General features: G+C 39.5%; 1 protein-coding gene across 3 annotated transcripts in view; it reads left to right on the plus strand.

Annotated features, from left to right (window-relative positions):
* The first annotated feature begins 7,579 nt into the window (after nt 1-7,579).
* fryl (furry homolog, like) overlaps nt 7,580-18,232 on the plus strand; it is a 64,818-nt gene continuing 54,165 nt past the window's right edge. The window contains exons 1-2 of one of the 3 annotated variants that reach the window (XM_030727818.1): nt 7,580-8,118; nt 10,652-10,717. In XM_030727818.1, the coding sequence (XP_030583678.1) occupies nt 7,854-8,118; nt 10,652-10,717 (331 nt within the window). In that variant the 5' untranslated portion in view covers nt 7,580-7,853. Of the gene's footprint in view, nt 8,119-10,651; nt 10,718-16,740; nt 17,152-18,232 lie in introns of those variants that run through there. The other 2 variants (XM_030727819.1, XM_030727820.1) reach the window with 2 other exon arrangements.

An 18,232-nucleotide genomic window follows, 5' to 3' on the forward strand; every position in this document is an offset into this window, starting at 1 on the left:
TAATAGCTTGCCCAGCCTCTGTACTTTGTGAATGTACCTCTAGTGTGATTGGATTATACTTACCAAACCTTTTTCTTTTTTTCTTTTTTTTTATTAACCTAAAAATGACTGTGCTACTGTCTGCTCTGAGGCAGACAGTAACAATGAATGTGTGACTGAATATGAGATTACTTGACTATAAAAGGGAGCCCCTTTCAGCTGCTACAGTGATAGAAGGAAAGTAGAGTTTTGGAGGCTTTGAATGCTTATGTAACTGCCTCTTGGATGTAGTGGGTAATCTTCAGATTATTTCTCTGCTCAGGAGGAGGTTTTAATCCTGTCCCAATACAGAGCAAACTAGGCTGAAGCCAACAGTAGGCTGACCTATCACTTTGAGACCATGACTGGACAGTCCAACAGCGCACTCTGTGTTTCCCATCTTGTGATTGTACAGGATATGTTGTAGAAAAGTGATTAAACAAAAAAAATTATAATCCAATTTCAAACACGTAATTACCTCAATGTGATTGATTTGGTTTGTCAGTTACATGAAAATTGGGGCCAGGAATTTTTGGAAGGATTATTTACATTCCAAAATTTGGCAAAACTGGACACTTCTTGTCATCACTTCACAAGTGCATGGCAAATTGAAATAAAAAGAATTTGGAGGCATCATCTTAATGATCTAAAAAAAAAACCAAAAAAAAAAAAACCAAAACTTAGGCTAATCTAAATATCCTTTCAGACCCAGGAACTCACTTCATGCTAGAGTGGAGGGAATTTTCAGCTTTGATGGAGACATGCAGTCAAAATCCTACAAGAAGCAAGTCTTGCAACTTGGTAACTATCTTGAAATGATTCCTGGTGGATATTATAAAGCTTTTGTCTAAGAAAATGTAAAGAGATTCACATGTGAAGGTTTATAGAATTCAAACCTTACTTACACATCTACTGTGATCATGTGTAGATGATGTCTATCACCACATAGCTGAAATGGTTGTGAAGCTCTTCTATGCACTTGCATTAGTGATTAGTGTGATTGGCTCCTCAGGGACAGGGGTGGGATAATAGTGTGTTGTGTTGTAAACCGTCGGTTAGTGAAGTCCGGTTACGGATCTTCAAGCTTAGCGTTTTCGCTACCGTGATGTTAAAACTGGATATGAACAGTGGTGGGTTGATTTGACTGAAAAAATGCACACTCAATGAACATAGTCTGGATTATCCACCTTTATGACTGTAATAATAACCATAATTTACAAAATAAATGTCATATTTTATTCAGTATGACCTGAAAGCAGTGATTGGGACTATAAAATCAGTGTCACTGTTAACCCACAGACTTCTATGTAGCTGGAGGTCTTTTTGCAACCAGACGAGTCCCACTGCAAGCCATTGAAAGGAATGTCTGTTTAAAGCAGAGCACTTTTCAGACCCTGAAGCTATGTATATCTTTTATACTCTCTGAGGTTCTAAACTGACATTATTATTGAAAGATATGGCTTGAGATTGTATTAGTGAGATTATACAGTGCGATATAGTGAGATTAATGGTTTTCTCCAACCAGTCAAAAGTAAGTGGACCTAGTTCAATGTTGTTGGTATGGCTGGAGTTTTAAACAGGTCAGTATATGTACAAGTAATTCCTGTGAGCCCGCAGCCAAGGTTTTTCCTGTGTTGAGGAATCTTTGGCATCTACTTGAAGCGGTTTTAGCCGCAGCCAAAGGAAAAATCACCAAAACTGTAAAATAAAATTAGATTTTTGTAAAATCTGTTTTGTTGATACAGGTTTCACTTCCTCAGATATGTAATTTTTTTTTTTTTTTTGATCGAATGATCAGAAATACCAAGAAATTACATTAATTTCTGTCAAGTAAGGTAACATAGACCTATTGCCTTTTACTTATGGAATTCTAATACTCTGAAAGCTAACATCATACTGTCAAAGACACACCAGGTGTACCCTTCTGCTGTTCAGACCTTTGGGTTGTGAGGGGTAGCCAATCAGAAGAAGGCTGGCTTAAAGAGTTGTTTCAGACATGGGGCTGCACAGAGGCCTGATATAAGATAAATAAGGACTGTTTTTAACCGCAAAGCAATTAACGGAGTCCAAATGTGAACCTGGAAGTTAGCATAATAGATCCACTTTAAGATTTAAAGAGTATATTTTCTACACTTTAATTTTACTGATGGTTTTCAAATACATTTTCTGCTTGTTTGTTAAAGAGATGATTTCTGTGCTCTCCATTTCAGATTCCTGTGCAGTGAATTTGTGGGCCCTCCTGGCGCTGTCCTGTTTCAGCCCCTGCTCTATGGCCTTAAGGTACTTTGCATGGGTTAAGTGAGTTGTGTTCCACTGTGGTTTACGTTTTACAGCAAATGCAAGCTAAATACCGTGGGAATGAGCAGGGTGTTGGATTAATCTCTTTATTTTGCAAAGTTCTGAAAGTAGCACAGTAGAGTAATTAGCATTTTCTGGCTGGCATTTGCTTTCTTGCTGGTTTTGGTTAATTTCATCTGTATTTCTCAAATGTCCATACTGTAGTCCTAAGTTGAAACTTTGAAACTGTTAGACTAACACTTTTTAAGTAATTGTCATATAGATGTGTCATTTTATAATCCAAAAGCTGTGAGACTGCGTTGACTCATATTCCTGTCACAGCAAAGCAGCAGCTTCCTTTCATACATGTTTCAGTTTGAAAGAAAAATGACAAAATAAATGACCAAACTAGAAAACCAGCTGAATGAACAATGAACAGTGAACCAAACAGATGTTGATTAAAGTTGATTTTATGGTTCACATCTGACGTGTTTTAGGCCTTTTTTATTATTTTCCTGTGATGTTTAGAAAGCAAACATCATAGGACAATAATTGTTAAGGTTACTTTATTGAGAAAATTGCATTGGGAAACTGCTGCATAAAAACCAGCGGAGTTTAAAAAAAAAAAAAAAAAAGTTAAAATGGTAAAAATCAATCAGCAGCGAGCTTTGAATGTTGTGAAGTTGAGTTATGCGGGCATGTTTCACATTACTGCTTTTAAATATGTGTTAGTGCATATTGTTTTGGCCTCCTGGAGATGTGTGTCATCTCACAGTTGTCTTGACTCCCCACCCACTCACCCAAAAAGAGAAAGAGAGAGAATAATTTTGACACAGGGTCTGGTTAGGTCACATTCTCACATTCTTCAGCAGTGACAACCGGGCTCTCTGTGGGTTGCCTTACAACAGCCATCCAGCACTAGGCTGAACCGTCTTGATCCCTCTCTGTATGAGTGTCTGAATGTTCAACACTGAAGCTGATGCATGCATTTACTTTCAAACCTATCAACTGTTTTGGTTTTCCAAATTGGGTAAATCTGAGTTATCATTGAAATGGCCAGAGTTTATAGACACTAACTGGGGAGGAAAAGCCTTGATTAAGCAAAATTAAGACATTATTCATGTGAAGTTGCTCCTGGGCAATTACAGAGACACATCTTCAAAATCACTATTTTATGGCTGCATAATTTCAGGCTACACTTAAGAACCTTGCATAAGAAGGCAGGATTGTAGTTTGACAGTGTGGTGGCTGTGTGCACCATTAGGGGGCAGTGCAGCATTGTTTTGAAGTTCACCTTACCTGACGTGGGGTTCAAGCTGTTTGCTCCACCTCTGGATGTGAGTAGCAGTCTCATGCGTGCCCAGAGCAAGCACAGTGACTCTAGCAGGTTTAATGCTGACGGTGTACTGCTCAGCCCCCTCAGCTGACTGCAGAACAAACCCTGACTTCTGGACCCTGGCCTGGTAGTTTTCCTGTTTTCTCCTGCAGAACAAGGCAAAAATGGGTGGGACCCAGAATGGCCTAGGAACGCTGTACATTGTTCTCAGAGTTTCCTCTTCCACATTCCTGGGCTGATTGGGATCTGGGCCTCCTGTGCAGGGGTATTGTTCTAACTCAACACCACTATAGACCTGGCCTCAGCTAACCACAGCTGCCTCCACTGACCATTGTGGTGCCCAGGCCTAGTGATGGCTATCTTTGCCTCATCGGTCATCCCTTTCTCCTTTTCTCTGACAAATTTAGTGATTTTTACTCAGCTCTGCTGCTTCAGCCTCTGTGCATTTTTGACTGGCTTTAGTCTTGAAACAAATGTCCTTCGTTGCAACTTAAAACAATTTTGTCTTGGTGATTTTTTTTTTTTTTTTTGCATTTTTTTTTTTTTTTTGCATCTATAATAACACTGTATGACACATCCAGTTTCAGCACTGTTACATAATTTCTTGAATACTCAAAGGACTAAATCCACTAGAACTACAAATTAGTTCCTGTGCCTTAGCAGACATCTATGGTCTCCAGTGGACGTGACAACTTAAAAGGCCTGCTGCACTTTATATCCAATGGGACCAAAACAGTTTGAACTTAACTAACACTTAATTTCTTGGTGCTTTTTTTAAAAAGTGGGGATAAAATGTGTCAGCTACTTTTTCTGTATTGCAAAGGTTTATATTTAGATATCTTTAACAGTAAATTTAATGCAATTTTATGACTTGTGTGAAAATGTTTAAAGCTCCAGTAAAGAGACTGCGTGATTTTGGTAGTGCAACTTTTTTTTTTTCTGGTTAGAATTCAGCAATTGTGGCATGTTAAATTAGTCAGCAACAATGTAACAGTTTGCACCTCTAATTGTCCTGTGGATATTGAAGTATTTTGTCAGTGCCAAAATGATCAGAATTTCTTAGTAATGAAGATGAAATGTATAAGACTAGTAGCCATACTGTAAATTTCTAAGCCTGGGGGTGTCATACTAAGTATAGATCAAGTGCCAAATTTAGCAGAGTGTGATCTCAAGTGGGCCGAACTCAAAACTATTGCATAACAAGATGTAAATGTCTCTAAGTCTTTCTTTTAGTGTAAATATGTACAGCTATAGCTTGAAAATTGAGGAATAATTGTGTATTTTCCTGAAATCTGAAATCTTTGTGGGCCATATTAGATCCTTTAGTGGGTCTCGTAGTTCCTGCAAGCCATATTTTTTACATTCATGCTGCATAGGGCCAACTACTTTATTTGGATAACACTTATGTACTGCATATAGCGTAATAATAAAGCACTTATTCAAGCATATATTCTTATATGCATTTATACATACTTACATGCAAGCATGGCATGAACCCATAGGCAGAAGTAAAGTGTTAATGTTTAAGGAAAAGCAGTGTGAATAATAAATGTGAAGGCTGAGTTTAGAGCTGAATAGCTGTGTTTTTAAAAAAGCATAGCTGAATTAAAGAACTGCTTTTTCAGTAGTATTTTCAGAAAGCACAAGGGGGAGAGAACAGGAAGAGGATGGTATCTTTTACTTCTTTTACTTCCCATCTCACTGACATAGTTTATACACTGAAACAATTACATCATCTTGCTGCTGACATTTTCACACACTGCAGTAGAGGGTGTAAGCACTTCCTAACCACACTTACTGGTCTTACAGAGTACATGTCTTCCTTATGATCGCTAGCCTAACAAAAAAATAATCTTTGAGGGACACGGTTACTTTTTGCATAGTGTTGCCTCTTTCATAACACCATATACTTACACATACTTAAATCGGGATGACATCTTTTTATGCGATTTTCTTAAAGTAAGTATTGCATCCTTCCTTTAGCTCCAAGACAAACTTGTACCTCAGTAAGTTTGTTTTTCTTGCATCCTAGTATATGCAGTTATTTTGCAGTTATATTTTATTTACTATCCCAGGTGTAAAGTATTGTTTTTGAACTGGTTCAATGCTCACCTTTCTTGTAGAGATGCACTGAATGTATTAGTGTATCAGCCTTGTTGAAGGATAGAGGCATATCTGCAACAACATGGCATTTACCCATGACAGTGGCCAATATATTTTTTTTTTGTAAAGACCAAATTCAGAAAGGTATTTCAAAGAACTGAAAGGGTGAAAAACAGTTTTTAAAATTCTTTTTAGTTTCTCTCCCTCCCTGCACTAAAGACTGAGTAAATAACAATGGGATAGTCGTTGGCTGTCAACTCAGAATTTCCCAGTCAGTGCATTCATAGTTGCTTGAGCAGCAATCTTGTTTACATAGCTCTCTTCTGTATTGTACCTAGTCAGCATACCTAGTTTGACTTCCTGGGAAATAATGGATTAAAGTTTTACATGAGGAGGTAGCTGAGAGCCCAAAACTCATCCATGTGTGGGCGTCATGCTCAGAACACAAAGGGAAGAAGAAGAAACAGCCTTTATTGTCCCACAGAGGGGAAATTTGGGTGTAACAGCAGCCGCAGTTATTATAAATATAAGTAAAAATATAATAATTCACACTAAGAAAAGAATATAAATATATATAAAATCAACAAACAATATTAACCTTAATACTACTAATAATAACACTATATACAATGTACATGATGTGCCTGTGTGTTGAACCTTAACAGGCCGGACTATTTACAGTATAGATGTTCTCCCCGTGCCTTCATGGTTTCACTTAACATCCTCCAGTTTCCTCTCAGAGTTTAAAAACCTGCATGTTAGATGTGAATGTGATTGTGGATGGTTTTCTGTCTCTCTGTTAGCCCTATGATGGACCAGCGACCCTGAAGGTGTACCTCTCGTCCTATGACAGCTGGAATATGCTTTAGCCCCCAGTGACCCTGAACTGGATAAGCGGTTAAGAAAATGGATGAATGGCTTTTAAAGCTGTAAAGCAAGGTTTTAAATCCCATTGAGTTCTTTAGCACAGCAAACCTCTTTATATTAGAGTTGCTTAATTCATTATTAATTTTAAAATGCTTAATGGAGTCTTCATTTGAAAAATCCCTTTCTCGTGGTGCTTAGTGATTGATGAAACAGCATATAATGTTCATCTTAAATGTTTTTTTTTTTTCATCAACATTTATGCTGTGGTCATCACTGATTTTTGTGAAGGCTTCCAGCTCTCTATTGCTGTGGAGCACTGGCTGTGTTTGTGCTTGGAAGATTTATAAATTTTCGCACTCAGTTGCAGAGAACGGCAAATTGATGATTTCTTTAGGCACGGAGCTTTTGAGAGTCAGCACAGCATAGATGGCCTTACTCTGCAGCAAGCGATATTTGGAAGGGTTTGAGTTCACTGCAGGTACACACTGTGCAGCCAAGCAGAGCACAGCAGTCTGTCATCACCCTGTTTCACAGACACCAGCACAGTTGAACAGAAGTGAAAGCAAGGGGAGGGGTGCTCTTGTTGTTTAAGCAAGTTAGCAAGAAAGCAAATGAGGATTTGTGGTTGTTTATGAATGCTAACAAGTGACACTATTTTGACTCTGATAAGAGCTATCAGTAAATGCAGGCGGGAAAGTGCAGGCAGCTCTATGGCACTTTCCTACTTGTTTTAGCGCCTGTCAATCTTCTTCCTCCTCTTGTGGTTTTTCTCCTGTGAGCAACACAGGCCAACAGGGTGTGGCTGGTGTCGTCGCTGTTGTGATTGGCTGGAGGCCCAGGCTTATGTTATCTCCTGTGGAACATGTTCTAGTCCCACCCCAGATAGTGCCTGGCACTCAAACATAGCCCTGCCTACTCGCAATTACATCACGGTGCATAAAAAGATCCATGTCTTTTTGCTTTCTCTTTACACTGTCAACAGACAGGTAATGTGCTGCGTAGGAAGTTTCTCACTCTGTCAGGTTAGCTAGCTACAGGTGGAGCTCTCTAAACAGCTTTAGAGAGCCTGGCAGGGAGTGTCTGGTCTGGTCTGAGTCTGTAAGGGCCCACAGCTTAAGGCCCTGACAGAGAGCACACATGTGACTGGCTTGCTACAGAGACTCTACCCTTCTACTTACTGCTCTGTAAATGGGGCACATGGAGCAGACAGGTAATTTGTGTCAGGGAATGGCACGCCACAGGTTACTGGAATATGCACCAGAGTGAAAGACCTAAAGTCTCATCACACATGGATTTTCTGAAGAGCCTGGTTCCGGCTGTGATCTCGGGGGAGGGGTCCACTGAACATGGAGGAACCGAACCTAGGGAGCCAGGTCCACGGCTCCTTCGGGTGAAAAGACTGGGCCTGCTAAGCATGGGACAGACCATTGAAGAAGATCTGGTAGATCCGGTTACAAAGTTAGATGCTGGGATGGGCTCCTCCAGACATGCCCGCAGTAACCATACCCGCCTTAAAGGTACAACTGACCTGATTGCACATAATTCAGTAGTTATACGCACACAAATTTTTAGGTTGCTGTACATGTGTTTCCTATAGTTTACAATTTTGGCTAAACTTTATTAACATGTCACCAAAAAACTGGCTCAGCTGCTTTATGCACGCATGCTTACATGCACCATATACAATTTAAAAACAAAACAAAAACTATATACACACCAAGACTGGTTACCTTTGTTTTCTGATCACTGTGGAGGATGATAAGATGGTGGTGGTCTCAGCCCTATATACCCATGATGATTGTCAGTTTGGCATAGAGGCATATGTGTCCTGTTCTAGTACTGACAAATGCATTGTACTTATGTACACTGAACATATGCAATAAACGCAACACAAAAGATTTCCTGAAATATAATAAACAAGAGCAGTGATTTCGTTTAGGTGTGCATACAAGTGACATTGCAATAAAAGCCCATTTCTTTATTCAGTGGCCAATTAAATGTGTAAGGTGTAAACAGCAACAGCACCCATACAACAAAAACTTTATCTACGCAAGAATCTTAATATTTTATGATTACTGTTCATAGCAGTAACCTCACTTCTAGTTAACAGAGCGGAGGGCTTTTCCGGCGTAGAGGAATTTTCATCTGTCAAAAGAAAATCCCTGGCATTGTCATGAAATAGTTTTTAACAATTTGGCAAAATTAGGATTTAATATACTCGTGTATATAATCAGTGTTTTTCTTTATAAGATTAATATAAATACCAGGAAAGTCTATAGTTTGAATTTACTGTATGCAGGACAGTCTTGCTGATGTGGCTATTCACCCACCAAAGTCCCACTGTGAGCAAGGAAAACTCTGAGAATAACGAAGGAAAAAGGTGTGACCTGTGTTTACATCAGGTCATCAAATTTAAGTGTTGTAGTTTCTACTCCAATTTAAGAAACTAGAACTGGAGTAGTTTACACTGATATCATGGCGTAGTTGGCCAACCCCATTGTCAAAATGTGATCTCACATCAGTATTCATCAGGAGCAACTAGACGGAACTGAGGTGGTGTCAGTGGAGCCCTCTTAGCTTGTGTTGTAACTGAAGCCAACTTTAGGCTAGGCTGTAGTGTTTTCTTCTGAATATATATTCATTACCACAGCAGACTGCTATTTAAACGATTCATGAATACAGTACACGTGACTACCAAACGACCTGTAGCTTACAAAGGAAGTGCTTGCTGTGATGTGCCCACACAAGTCTACATTTAGGAGCTGTATACACTGCAAGTGTCCGTGCCCTGCTTAGAGCATTGGTTTGGTTTACATGTTTTCATGGCCTGCATTCTTAATGCATTATTCACGTTCACTGCTGCCATTAAGCTGATTTTCAAAAGCTTAAAATACTGCAACAGAATAATTGGAATTTGAGTTTTATGGACAAAACAAAGTTGAAATTATATCAGTGTTTGGATTTATGAGTCAGGTGAAAAGAAAAATGCTAAAGGTTACTCTGTCCACGTGATGTTTAGTGTAAACAGAATAAAAAAAAAAAAAATTTTTTTTAAGCCTTTATATGGTATTAATGTCAGAGCTGTGTCAAATGATTTTGGATATCTGTCTGACCCAAGTGGTTTAGCCGTACATTTTTTTATTTCATTTTGTAAAGATGACTGACTATATGCCATCTTGGATTGTTGAAAATGTGTTTGTTTGTTTCTTTTTCCATATTATTCAGGCATGACATGCATTTCCATAGAAAGTCCACTATCAAAACCTGTCACCATTTGATCTAGCTGTCTGACATTCTGGATGATAAGAACGTACTTGTTGTCTCTGGCTGAGGATTTTGCGAGCCTAAGCATTTTCAGAAACCATGAAAGGAAAGCTGCAGTGCAGGTTATGTGTGTGTTCAACAGTGCTGAGTTGTTTCACTAGGCAACTACGTTCTATACAAGGTATGGTCAGAAATCTCTGAGAAATGGTCTGTAAGAGTAAAGGGGCTTAACTTGATTTAGATTTTGGCCAAGCTCTTACCCAAGATCCCACATCTCCTGCAGCTGTTTTTAGTAGAATTCTTCAAGTTGTTCTTAAAGCCTGAGGTGTCCTGACAATGTCAAGCCTCTGTAGTAGGCCAAATATTGTGCCTGTGGATAAAGTAGCTAAAGCTTTATGTGCACATTATTGTGCCGCTTTACATTGGCAAACTTCTGCCCCCCAAACTACCTGTCAGAGCGTGCTTGCTTCCTATTTGCTCATGGCTAAACATGACTCAGCTCTCCCTTCTGCTGCACTCATCTGACCTGTTAGTCTTCATGAATAGCATTAGTCAGCCAGTTAAACTAACCCACAGTAACAAATAACAAAGTGTTATGCTTCATTTTAGTTTGGAGTATTCTGGAGGTGTGAAGATAATGTAAAGTTTTCTTAGCATGTAACTCTTGTGCATGCGTGTTTGTGCTTAGCTCAGGCTGCAGGCTATAGGCTGATATTCATTTTGTAAGACAGCTTTTCTTGTGTGGGCAAATTGTTTTCAAACTTTTCCTTCTTTCTTCCCAATTAGGAAACCTCCATCATATTAAAAAAGTCTCCTTTTTGAGCCATGCTGGTGATGGCAGGGGGCACAATGGTGAGTTACGCATTAAAAAAAGTGGTGTGATTGCTACATTAGATGAAGTGAGAGGAGATTTTAGCTGAGAGTTTAACTCGGTGCTGAGTGACACTCCCTTGTTGAAGAACCGCACAGCCTGTGGCTTTTAAGGCGGTGCTAGTCTTTTCATTTTGTCATTTGTCTTCCTTTTTACTCTTAGACATTATTTAGCTGTTTGATATACAGTTCCGTTTTGGGATGGGTTTGATTAGGACAGTATTTGGTTAATGGGTGCAGCAGGTTTCCCGTTTGTGATCAGGGAGTGTTTGGAGCATGTGACTAAATGGGGCACTGATGGATTGTGCTTCCGTAATAAAAGATGTCTAAATAGTCTACAGGGTGTGTATCCAGACAGGATGGATGGATTTATTCATGGAGTTTCTTAAGTAGTCATTGGCCAAGTATAGTGAAACAAACTCCATAATGGTGCTCAGTGCAGACTGCATTTAGTGGGAACATGGTGTCATAGCTAAGAATGCCATGAATCATTGTTCGTGCTCGGTTTCCAACCAGCTATCCCATAGTGAATAACTTGAAGACATTCGGTGGCATAAGTAATAAGTTGACCTTTTAGTACCTGTGTTGAGAGGTGTTTTCATTCAGATTTTCCTCATGTTCTGCTCATCATTCCACAGAGGCTTTATGTTTCTGACCTAAGAATGACTCTTTGTTCAGATTAGACTGTCTTAATTGCTATGCAAATCAAAAGAATGAGTTTGCTCTTTTTCAGCTTGAGCAGAAGCAAAAACTTCTTTCATAGCATTTGACTATCTGTGATTTATACAGTGACTTATTTATAAAGGTTAGATCCACTGTCATCCAGCTAGACTTGAGTATACTACTAAAGGAAAAATCCAGCCTGTTCTATTTTGTGTAAAACCTGAATGTGTGGCGTTTGTTACAGGGAAGTTTGAAATAGCTGAATTCTGACTCAGGGGAGCATGTGGAAGTAAGTAGCTATGCAGGGTGCAGAGTTGTGCTGCATACTCAGACTGCTGTGATGGAGCTAAATGGTGTGTCCTCTGCAGCCCAGGCATCACTGGGGAGGTCAGGGATTGAATTACAGCGCCTATCGATTATTGTTCCCACCACTGCCCTTCAGAGAGGCCAGCACAGGAAATGCATCCTCCACCCCGTGGGCTCCTGGGAGGAGCAGCCCCGCTATAGTGTCTGCAGCCAGGATGGCTAGCTGTTGGTCACTGCTCCTACTTTGTGAATGGAGCTGCTGTAACCTGCCTTGATTGTGCATTTAGTTGAGATTATTTGATCAGTGAGGTCTTCATTCCAGGAAGTGAGTTATAATGGTGTTTATTTGAAGTTCTCGTCTTACGTCAGCTCTGTTGGACAGTAGCTTTTAGCTCTAGTGTTCCCAGAAAGATGATCTTCTCAGTCCTGCATTGTTTAAACAATAAAACTGGTTTACAGAAAACAATGTCTACAGAGGGCTCGGCTTGTTTTATGTTGACTGGTTTGCTGATTATGATAATATTAACCCACATGTTGTTTTTAAACATAATTTGACCACATGTTGCTTCTAAAAAATACACTATATTGCCAAAAGTATTTGCTTGTGTGCCTTCACACACACACACACACACATGACCTTGATTGACAATCCATTCTTAATCCATAGGGTTTAATATGACTTCAGCCCACCCTTTGCAGCTGTAATCTTTTTTTCTTTTTTTTTCTTTTTTTTTTTTTGATGGTGAGTTATATTTTATCATAGTCTGTTATGATTTTAAACCTTCACACAACACCAAGAAGTTGTCTATCCATGCTCTGTTTTGAAAATCTTGTCGATCGTTCAGGTCACAGCTCACATGTTTAGATTTTAGATTTCACCGCTGTAATTGGTCAAACTACGTCATCATCAGTTCATTTATAGACTTGTCTGAACATGTGGTGCTTGTTCATATTTTGCAGAAACACCAAATATGTTTTGAAGCACTTTTTTTTGCCTGCTATGACTGGAAACTTTATGAAAACTGGAGTTTCTTCCCAAATTTCTATTACAGAGAATCAGAGAATTGTATGAATTTTTTTATTTTTTTTTGTCCATAACTTTTTAACCCCTTGACTGATCTTTCAAAAAGCATCAAATTTGTCTTGAATTGCTCTGTTTTTTGGTACTAAAATAAAGAGAATTTACCATAATTTTAAAAATCAGGTGGCTTTGCTAGTATATGATATTGCCTTCCTCCCACTACATCAACTAGAGGTAAAGTAACAGTGTACTTTGTTATTCAAGACATGTAAAAGGGGGACATTTATTAAGTTGCATTTGAAACTAGCCAAACGGTCCCTAAAACTATTTAACTATCCACTCTCTGTGTTGTGACTCAGTGCACTTGTATCAGGTAGAAACGCCAAGTATTTCAAATTGTTTCTGGGTACACGCCAATACTGTGCGACACTACCAGGTAGTGTCGCACAGCAGTGTCTACTGTCTACTGCTGTCCATTGGTTGTCTGCCTATTTTACTTTGTTTTAACCTACATTTCTTTGGTTCTCAAAATTAAGTTATTCAATCACTGCACAAAAACAACTCTTGCAAATGTCATCAGTGACCTAAAGATCAATAGTGATACATAGTTTTAGTTTTGATTCTACTTGATCTCACAGCTGCTTTTGACACTGTTGATCTAATTCAAAGACTTTGACTCGGATGGTTTTACAGGTCAGGTTCTTGATGGGCTCTTATACCTAAACGGCAGAAGTTATGTTTCAATTAGCAGTTTTAGATAGGCACAAATAAGTTCCTCAAGGGTCTGTCCTTGGTCCATTATTCTCTAAACTTTACATGCTCCCACTTGGTACTGTCATAAAGAGTCATAATATATCCTATCATTCTTATGCAGATGATACACAGTTGTACTTAGCATTTTCCTCTGATGGTCTAACCTCTGTTCACAAACTAATGAGCTGCATTGATGACATTAACTACTGGATGTATAAGAATTTATTTAGAGCTGAACAGAGACAAGACAGAAATACTTGTTGGTCCAAAAATGTGTTAATATTTATCATCCCTGTCTCTGAAACACAGTGAACAAGTCAGAAAACTTGGTGTCATTCTGGACAGCGATCAACCATCCATCCATTTTCTTCTGGACAGTGATCTCAGTTTTAATAATCACATCAAATTACTTTTAAAATCCTTCTGTTAGTTCACAAAGCTCTCAATAGTTTGGCCCCCCTCAGTACATCTCTGAATTGCTCACTGTTTACAACCCAGTCAGACCTGTCAGGTCATCATGTGCAGATCTTTTAACTATTCCAGTAATTAGATCTAAGTATACTGAATGTGTTTTCAGTTATTGCCTTCCTGGCTGTTGGAACAAGCTGCCTGCTGACCTAAGATCAATTACAACTGTGCAAATATTCAAAAATAAGCTCAAAACCTTTTTATTCACCCACTTTGCTTAGTTTTGTTTTATTTTTCCTCTTTCACTGCCTTAAGGCATGTTTTTATGTTAAGCACATTGAGTTTAAATGTAATGAAATGCTCTACATAAAAAAAATTGCCATTGCCATTCCACTTAATTAATTATTATTTTTTTTTAAATTCTGATGTCCAAACGTTTTACTGGTACTGTACGTGTGTCCAAACATTTTACTGGTATTGCATGGCTGTGGCTCAGGAGGTAGAGCAGGTCATCTACTAATGTTGGTGGTTCAATTCCTGGCTGCTCCACTCTGAATGTCAAAGTAGCCTTTGGCAAGATACCGAACCCCAAGTTGCTCTCCAATGCAACCGTTGGAGAATGAATGGGTAAATGCAAACGCTTTGAGTGCACAGCTAGAGTAGAAAAGCGCTATATAAGAACTAGTCCATTTACCATTACCATTTACTTTGTGTGTGTGTGTGTGCTGTTAGTGGTTCTTTAGCTTTATCGCTTTAGTCTCTCTTTGCTGTCTTGGCTTACGCCACATGCTCTTGGGGCTTTAGAGGACCCCAAATTGGGAAATTTTTATAATAAAAGACACAATGAGAGTGCCATTGGAAAAAGGAATGCAGCAAAATAATTTTCTATCTCAAATATCTCAAATAAGTGGCAGTGGCGCTCAAGAGTTTCATTTCCTAGTTAGATAAATTTAAGGCTAGCAGTAACTTGGTGACCTCTAGCTATACTGGGGGGCTTTTACTTCATTACTTAACTTGGACGCAGTCTGTTATATCGAAACATCCTGCAGAAGTCTGAATTGTGCAACAGCAAGTTGTTCCCCTTCTCACTCAGGATCAGACTGCGTCACAGACTGCTATATATGGCTTTACATCTCCAGATGTGGCCATTACTCACGGTAAAGCTGCTGCTTAAATATGTTCTTGGGAAATTTTAGGTTAGTCTAAAATACACTCATGTTTGTTTATTTATTTTATAAGGGCCATAGTAACACATCTTTTTTTTTTTTTTTTTTTTTTTTTTAACTCTAGGAAAACATTTCAAACTTAAGGCCTAAAATAAAACATTGTGATTACTGCAAATTTGCAGTGGCGCTGTAAAGAATCTGTTTATTACAAGGCAGAGTTTCACGGTAAAAGCCTACGTCGGGGTAGCAGCAGCCAGGGCTTGACAAAGCATCTGCTTGTGTTGTTTGTTTGCAATGAGCTCTGCCTCACTTTGCATAACTTGTGTAGTGGAGGACATGTGACGGAGGGAGAGACTGAGGGCGAGAGAGAAATGAAGACTAAACTAAAAGAAGACAAAGAGCATTTGTCTTTCGCTGTTTTCCCAGTGCTGTTCCCTTCAGAATATTTTGGTAACAAATTTAATCCTGTGCTTGACTACAGATTGCTTGATGTCATGTGGATCAGTTTTAAAGTCTCTGCCAGGGTAGGAATAACTACCATCAACACAAGATTAAAATATCGCATGAATCGTGTGTGTGTGTGTGTGTGTGTGTGTGTGTGTGTGTGTGTGTGTGTGTGTGTGTGTGTGTGTGTGTGTGTGTGTGTGTGTGTGTCTTTCTTTCACATTCACACAAAAACAATGGGCTGTTTTCTTACTAATGGGGTGTGTTGTGTGTTTGTGTATCATTCTGTGTGTTACTATGCCTGGTAGCTTTCGGGCAGCGCAGTGATGTAATGCATGTGACTCTAATGGGTGTGAGCAGTTAGCTTAGCAAATAGATGAGCTTTGAACACCATCATGCCACAATCTGACATTAGAAACGGGTATCCATGTCACATTGTTGTAGTGAGTTACATTAACATACGTTGTATTACGTCATAGTCTTGTTTTGAAAAGTGAAATATGAATTTTATTTTAATTTAGGAACATAATATTTTTATTAGATTTGGTGCAGATATCTGAATATAGTTGAGGTGTGTTCAGTCTATCCTTCCTTTTTTCCTTTCTCTCTTCCATCCTCCCATTCTTTCCTTTCCCTCCTACTGCAGTCAGGGATGACGCATCAGTATTGCTGTGGAGTTTACAGGAAGTATTGCTTTGATAGGCCAGCGGAGAGGCAGCACAGTAGCAGCTCTGACATGCGTATGCATTACTGAACCACGGCCAGGGAACACTCGCAGCATTTTGATGACATCACCCACCCCCACACGCTGCTCCCGCCCTCCCTCTGTTTGCTGTTGAAACAAGCTCTCTCCATCTCTCTCCCTCTGAGAGAAAAGAGCAGGCATCAGTAAAAGAACAAGAGCTTGCTCAGAAGAGGAGGGGCTGGCCATGAACGCACAGAGAGGGAGAGAGCATTTGGGGCAGGAGGAGGAGGGTGGCTGACAGTACTAGCGGGCTAGGACTGGCACACACACTCACACGCGCACACATACACACACACACATACACACAGGAAGAGAAGGGGAGAAGGAATATTACCGCACATTGTTAAGACTTCCATTGCGTACAGTTCTGCTGCTGTTTTCCCTCATTTCAGGAACAAAAGTTCTCATGCAGTTTTGTCCTTCGCCTTTCTGGATTTTTCTGTGCTGAAATGGGGATGAGGGACTCTGTGGACTGGCAAGTGGGCAGCAGGCACTGGGGTGGAATACTTCTCTAACTAGCCAGGCTGTCCGCTCTCTCTCCTCTTCTTCCAGTCCACTTTTACTCTACAGCTAATTGGGTGGCAAAGGCGGAAAAGTGGCAGTGCTTCTCGGGTGTCTCCTCAGCAGCTGCTCACACTGTTGTTCAGGATGCTGCCATTAACTAGCACCTGTGGAAGGTAGTACTCAGCTCCAGTTAGTGGAAAGACCCTGGAAGTTTGATAAGTGCAAGGTGTATATTTTTGAGAGGAGTGGAATGTTTGGCTTTTGTGAAGTAAAAGTGACAGGAAACCTCTAAAATTTGTGCCTTCTGGTGAAGTTTAACTTTTGGGAACTACCATGCTGAGCCTGCAGGATTCTGTCTTCTTTGAGATCAGCATCAAATCTCTCCTCAAGTCTTGGAGTAGCAGCTGTGAGTACCTTTCCAAGCTTGCACAAATGTTTACATACCACGCTTACTGCCACCAGACTTATCTTCCACACGCAGCCAGCAGAGCCTGTGCAGCAGTGTACATGTTTGTGTGCATTCCATGCTTGGATTTCTTATGTCTCCCCCCTGTATAAGAAAATGGCCATTAGTGGAGTTGTCAAGATGACTGATTTGTTTATGTTTAGTGTAGGCTTAGTCGGGCTTGTTTGATGTGTATGCAGGTGGGTGCAATTAAAGTCTTCATTCAGTGGAGTGCCCTTCTTCCTGCACTCATCATTCTGCTGGCTCCTGGATGTCCCAAAGATAATGTTTCTATTGATGAGCATCTACTGATACATAACAGAGATGGACATGAAGTATTCTCTATGTTCTTTTGAAGATGTTGTCTAACTTTCCTTTACTTTTTTGATATTTATCAACTTACCAGGATTCACAGATTTTTATTCATATTGTCAATAGTTTGGGTAACAGTCAACATAGATATAGATGTTTTTGCTTGGGTTTATTTATTTATTAAATTTTTTGCTCTTAGTTACTCCCCTCTTTGTACCAGGGGAACAAAGAAACCTTGTTTTAAAGTCTTTTCTCTCCTCATCACGCTTTCTCATCTTTTGATGGAGCACAAATTCAATCATACTGTATTGTATCCTTGTGTCTTGGGTTAAATTTTATGAATTTGTGATTGTTAAATTTATGATACGCAACAGATAAACAGCAGTAAATGTCATCAAAGCAAATATTGGCCAATTCTTAAAGGTGGCGGCTGCACCCCTGATTTTAATATACAAATGTCTATTTCCTCAGGAGTACTCGGCATACTTATCTCCCATCTTCCTTATCTTCCTACTTTTGCAACCCTCTTCCTTTCCTCTGGGCAAGCTAATGTTTCCCTACTCCCTACTATTGATCTGTCTTCTGGTTGCCTCCTATTATTAGCTTCCCATGTAGCCTATAATACATCAGGAATCAAAAAAGAGGCTGCCTCTCCAGTCTCATTGAAATGTAGTCATAGACAAAGAAGTCAAACAGGATACTAATGCTAATGCTGATTCATGACCTCTGT

This window comes from Archocentrus centrarchus, chromosome 4 (assembly GCF_007364275.1).
Source record: "Archocentrus centrarchus isolate MPI-CPG fArcCen1 chromosome 4, fArcCen1, whole genome shotgun sequence".
NCBI classification, from domain to species: Eukaryota; Metazoa; Chordata; class Actinopteri; order Cichliformes; family Cichlidae; genus Archocentrus; species Archocentrus centrarchus.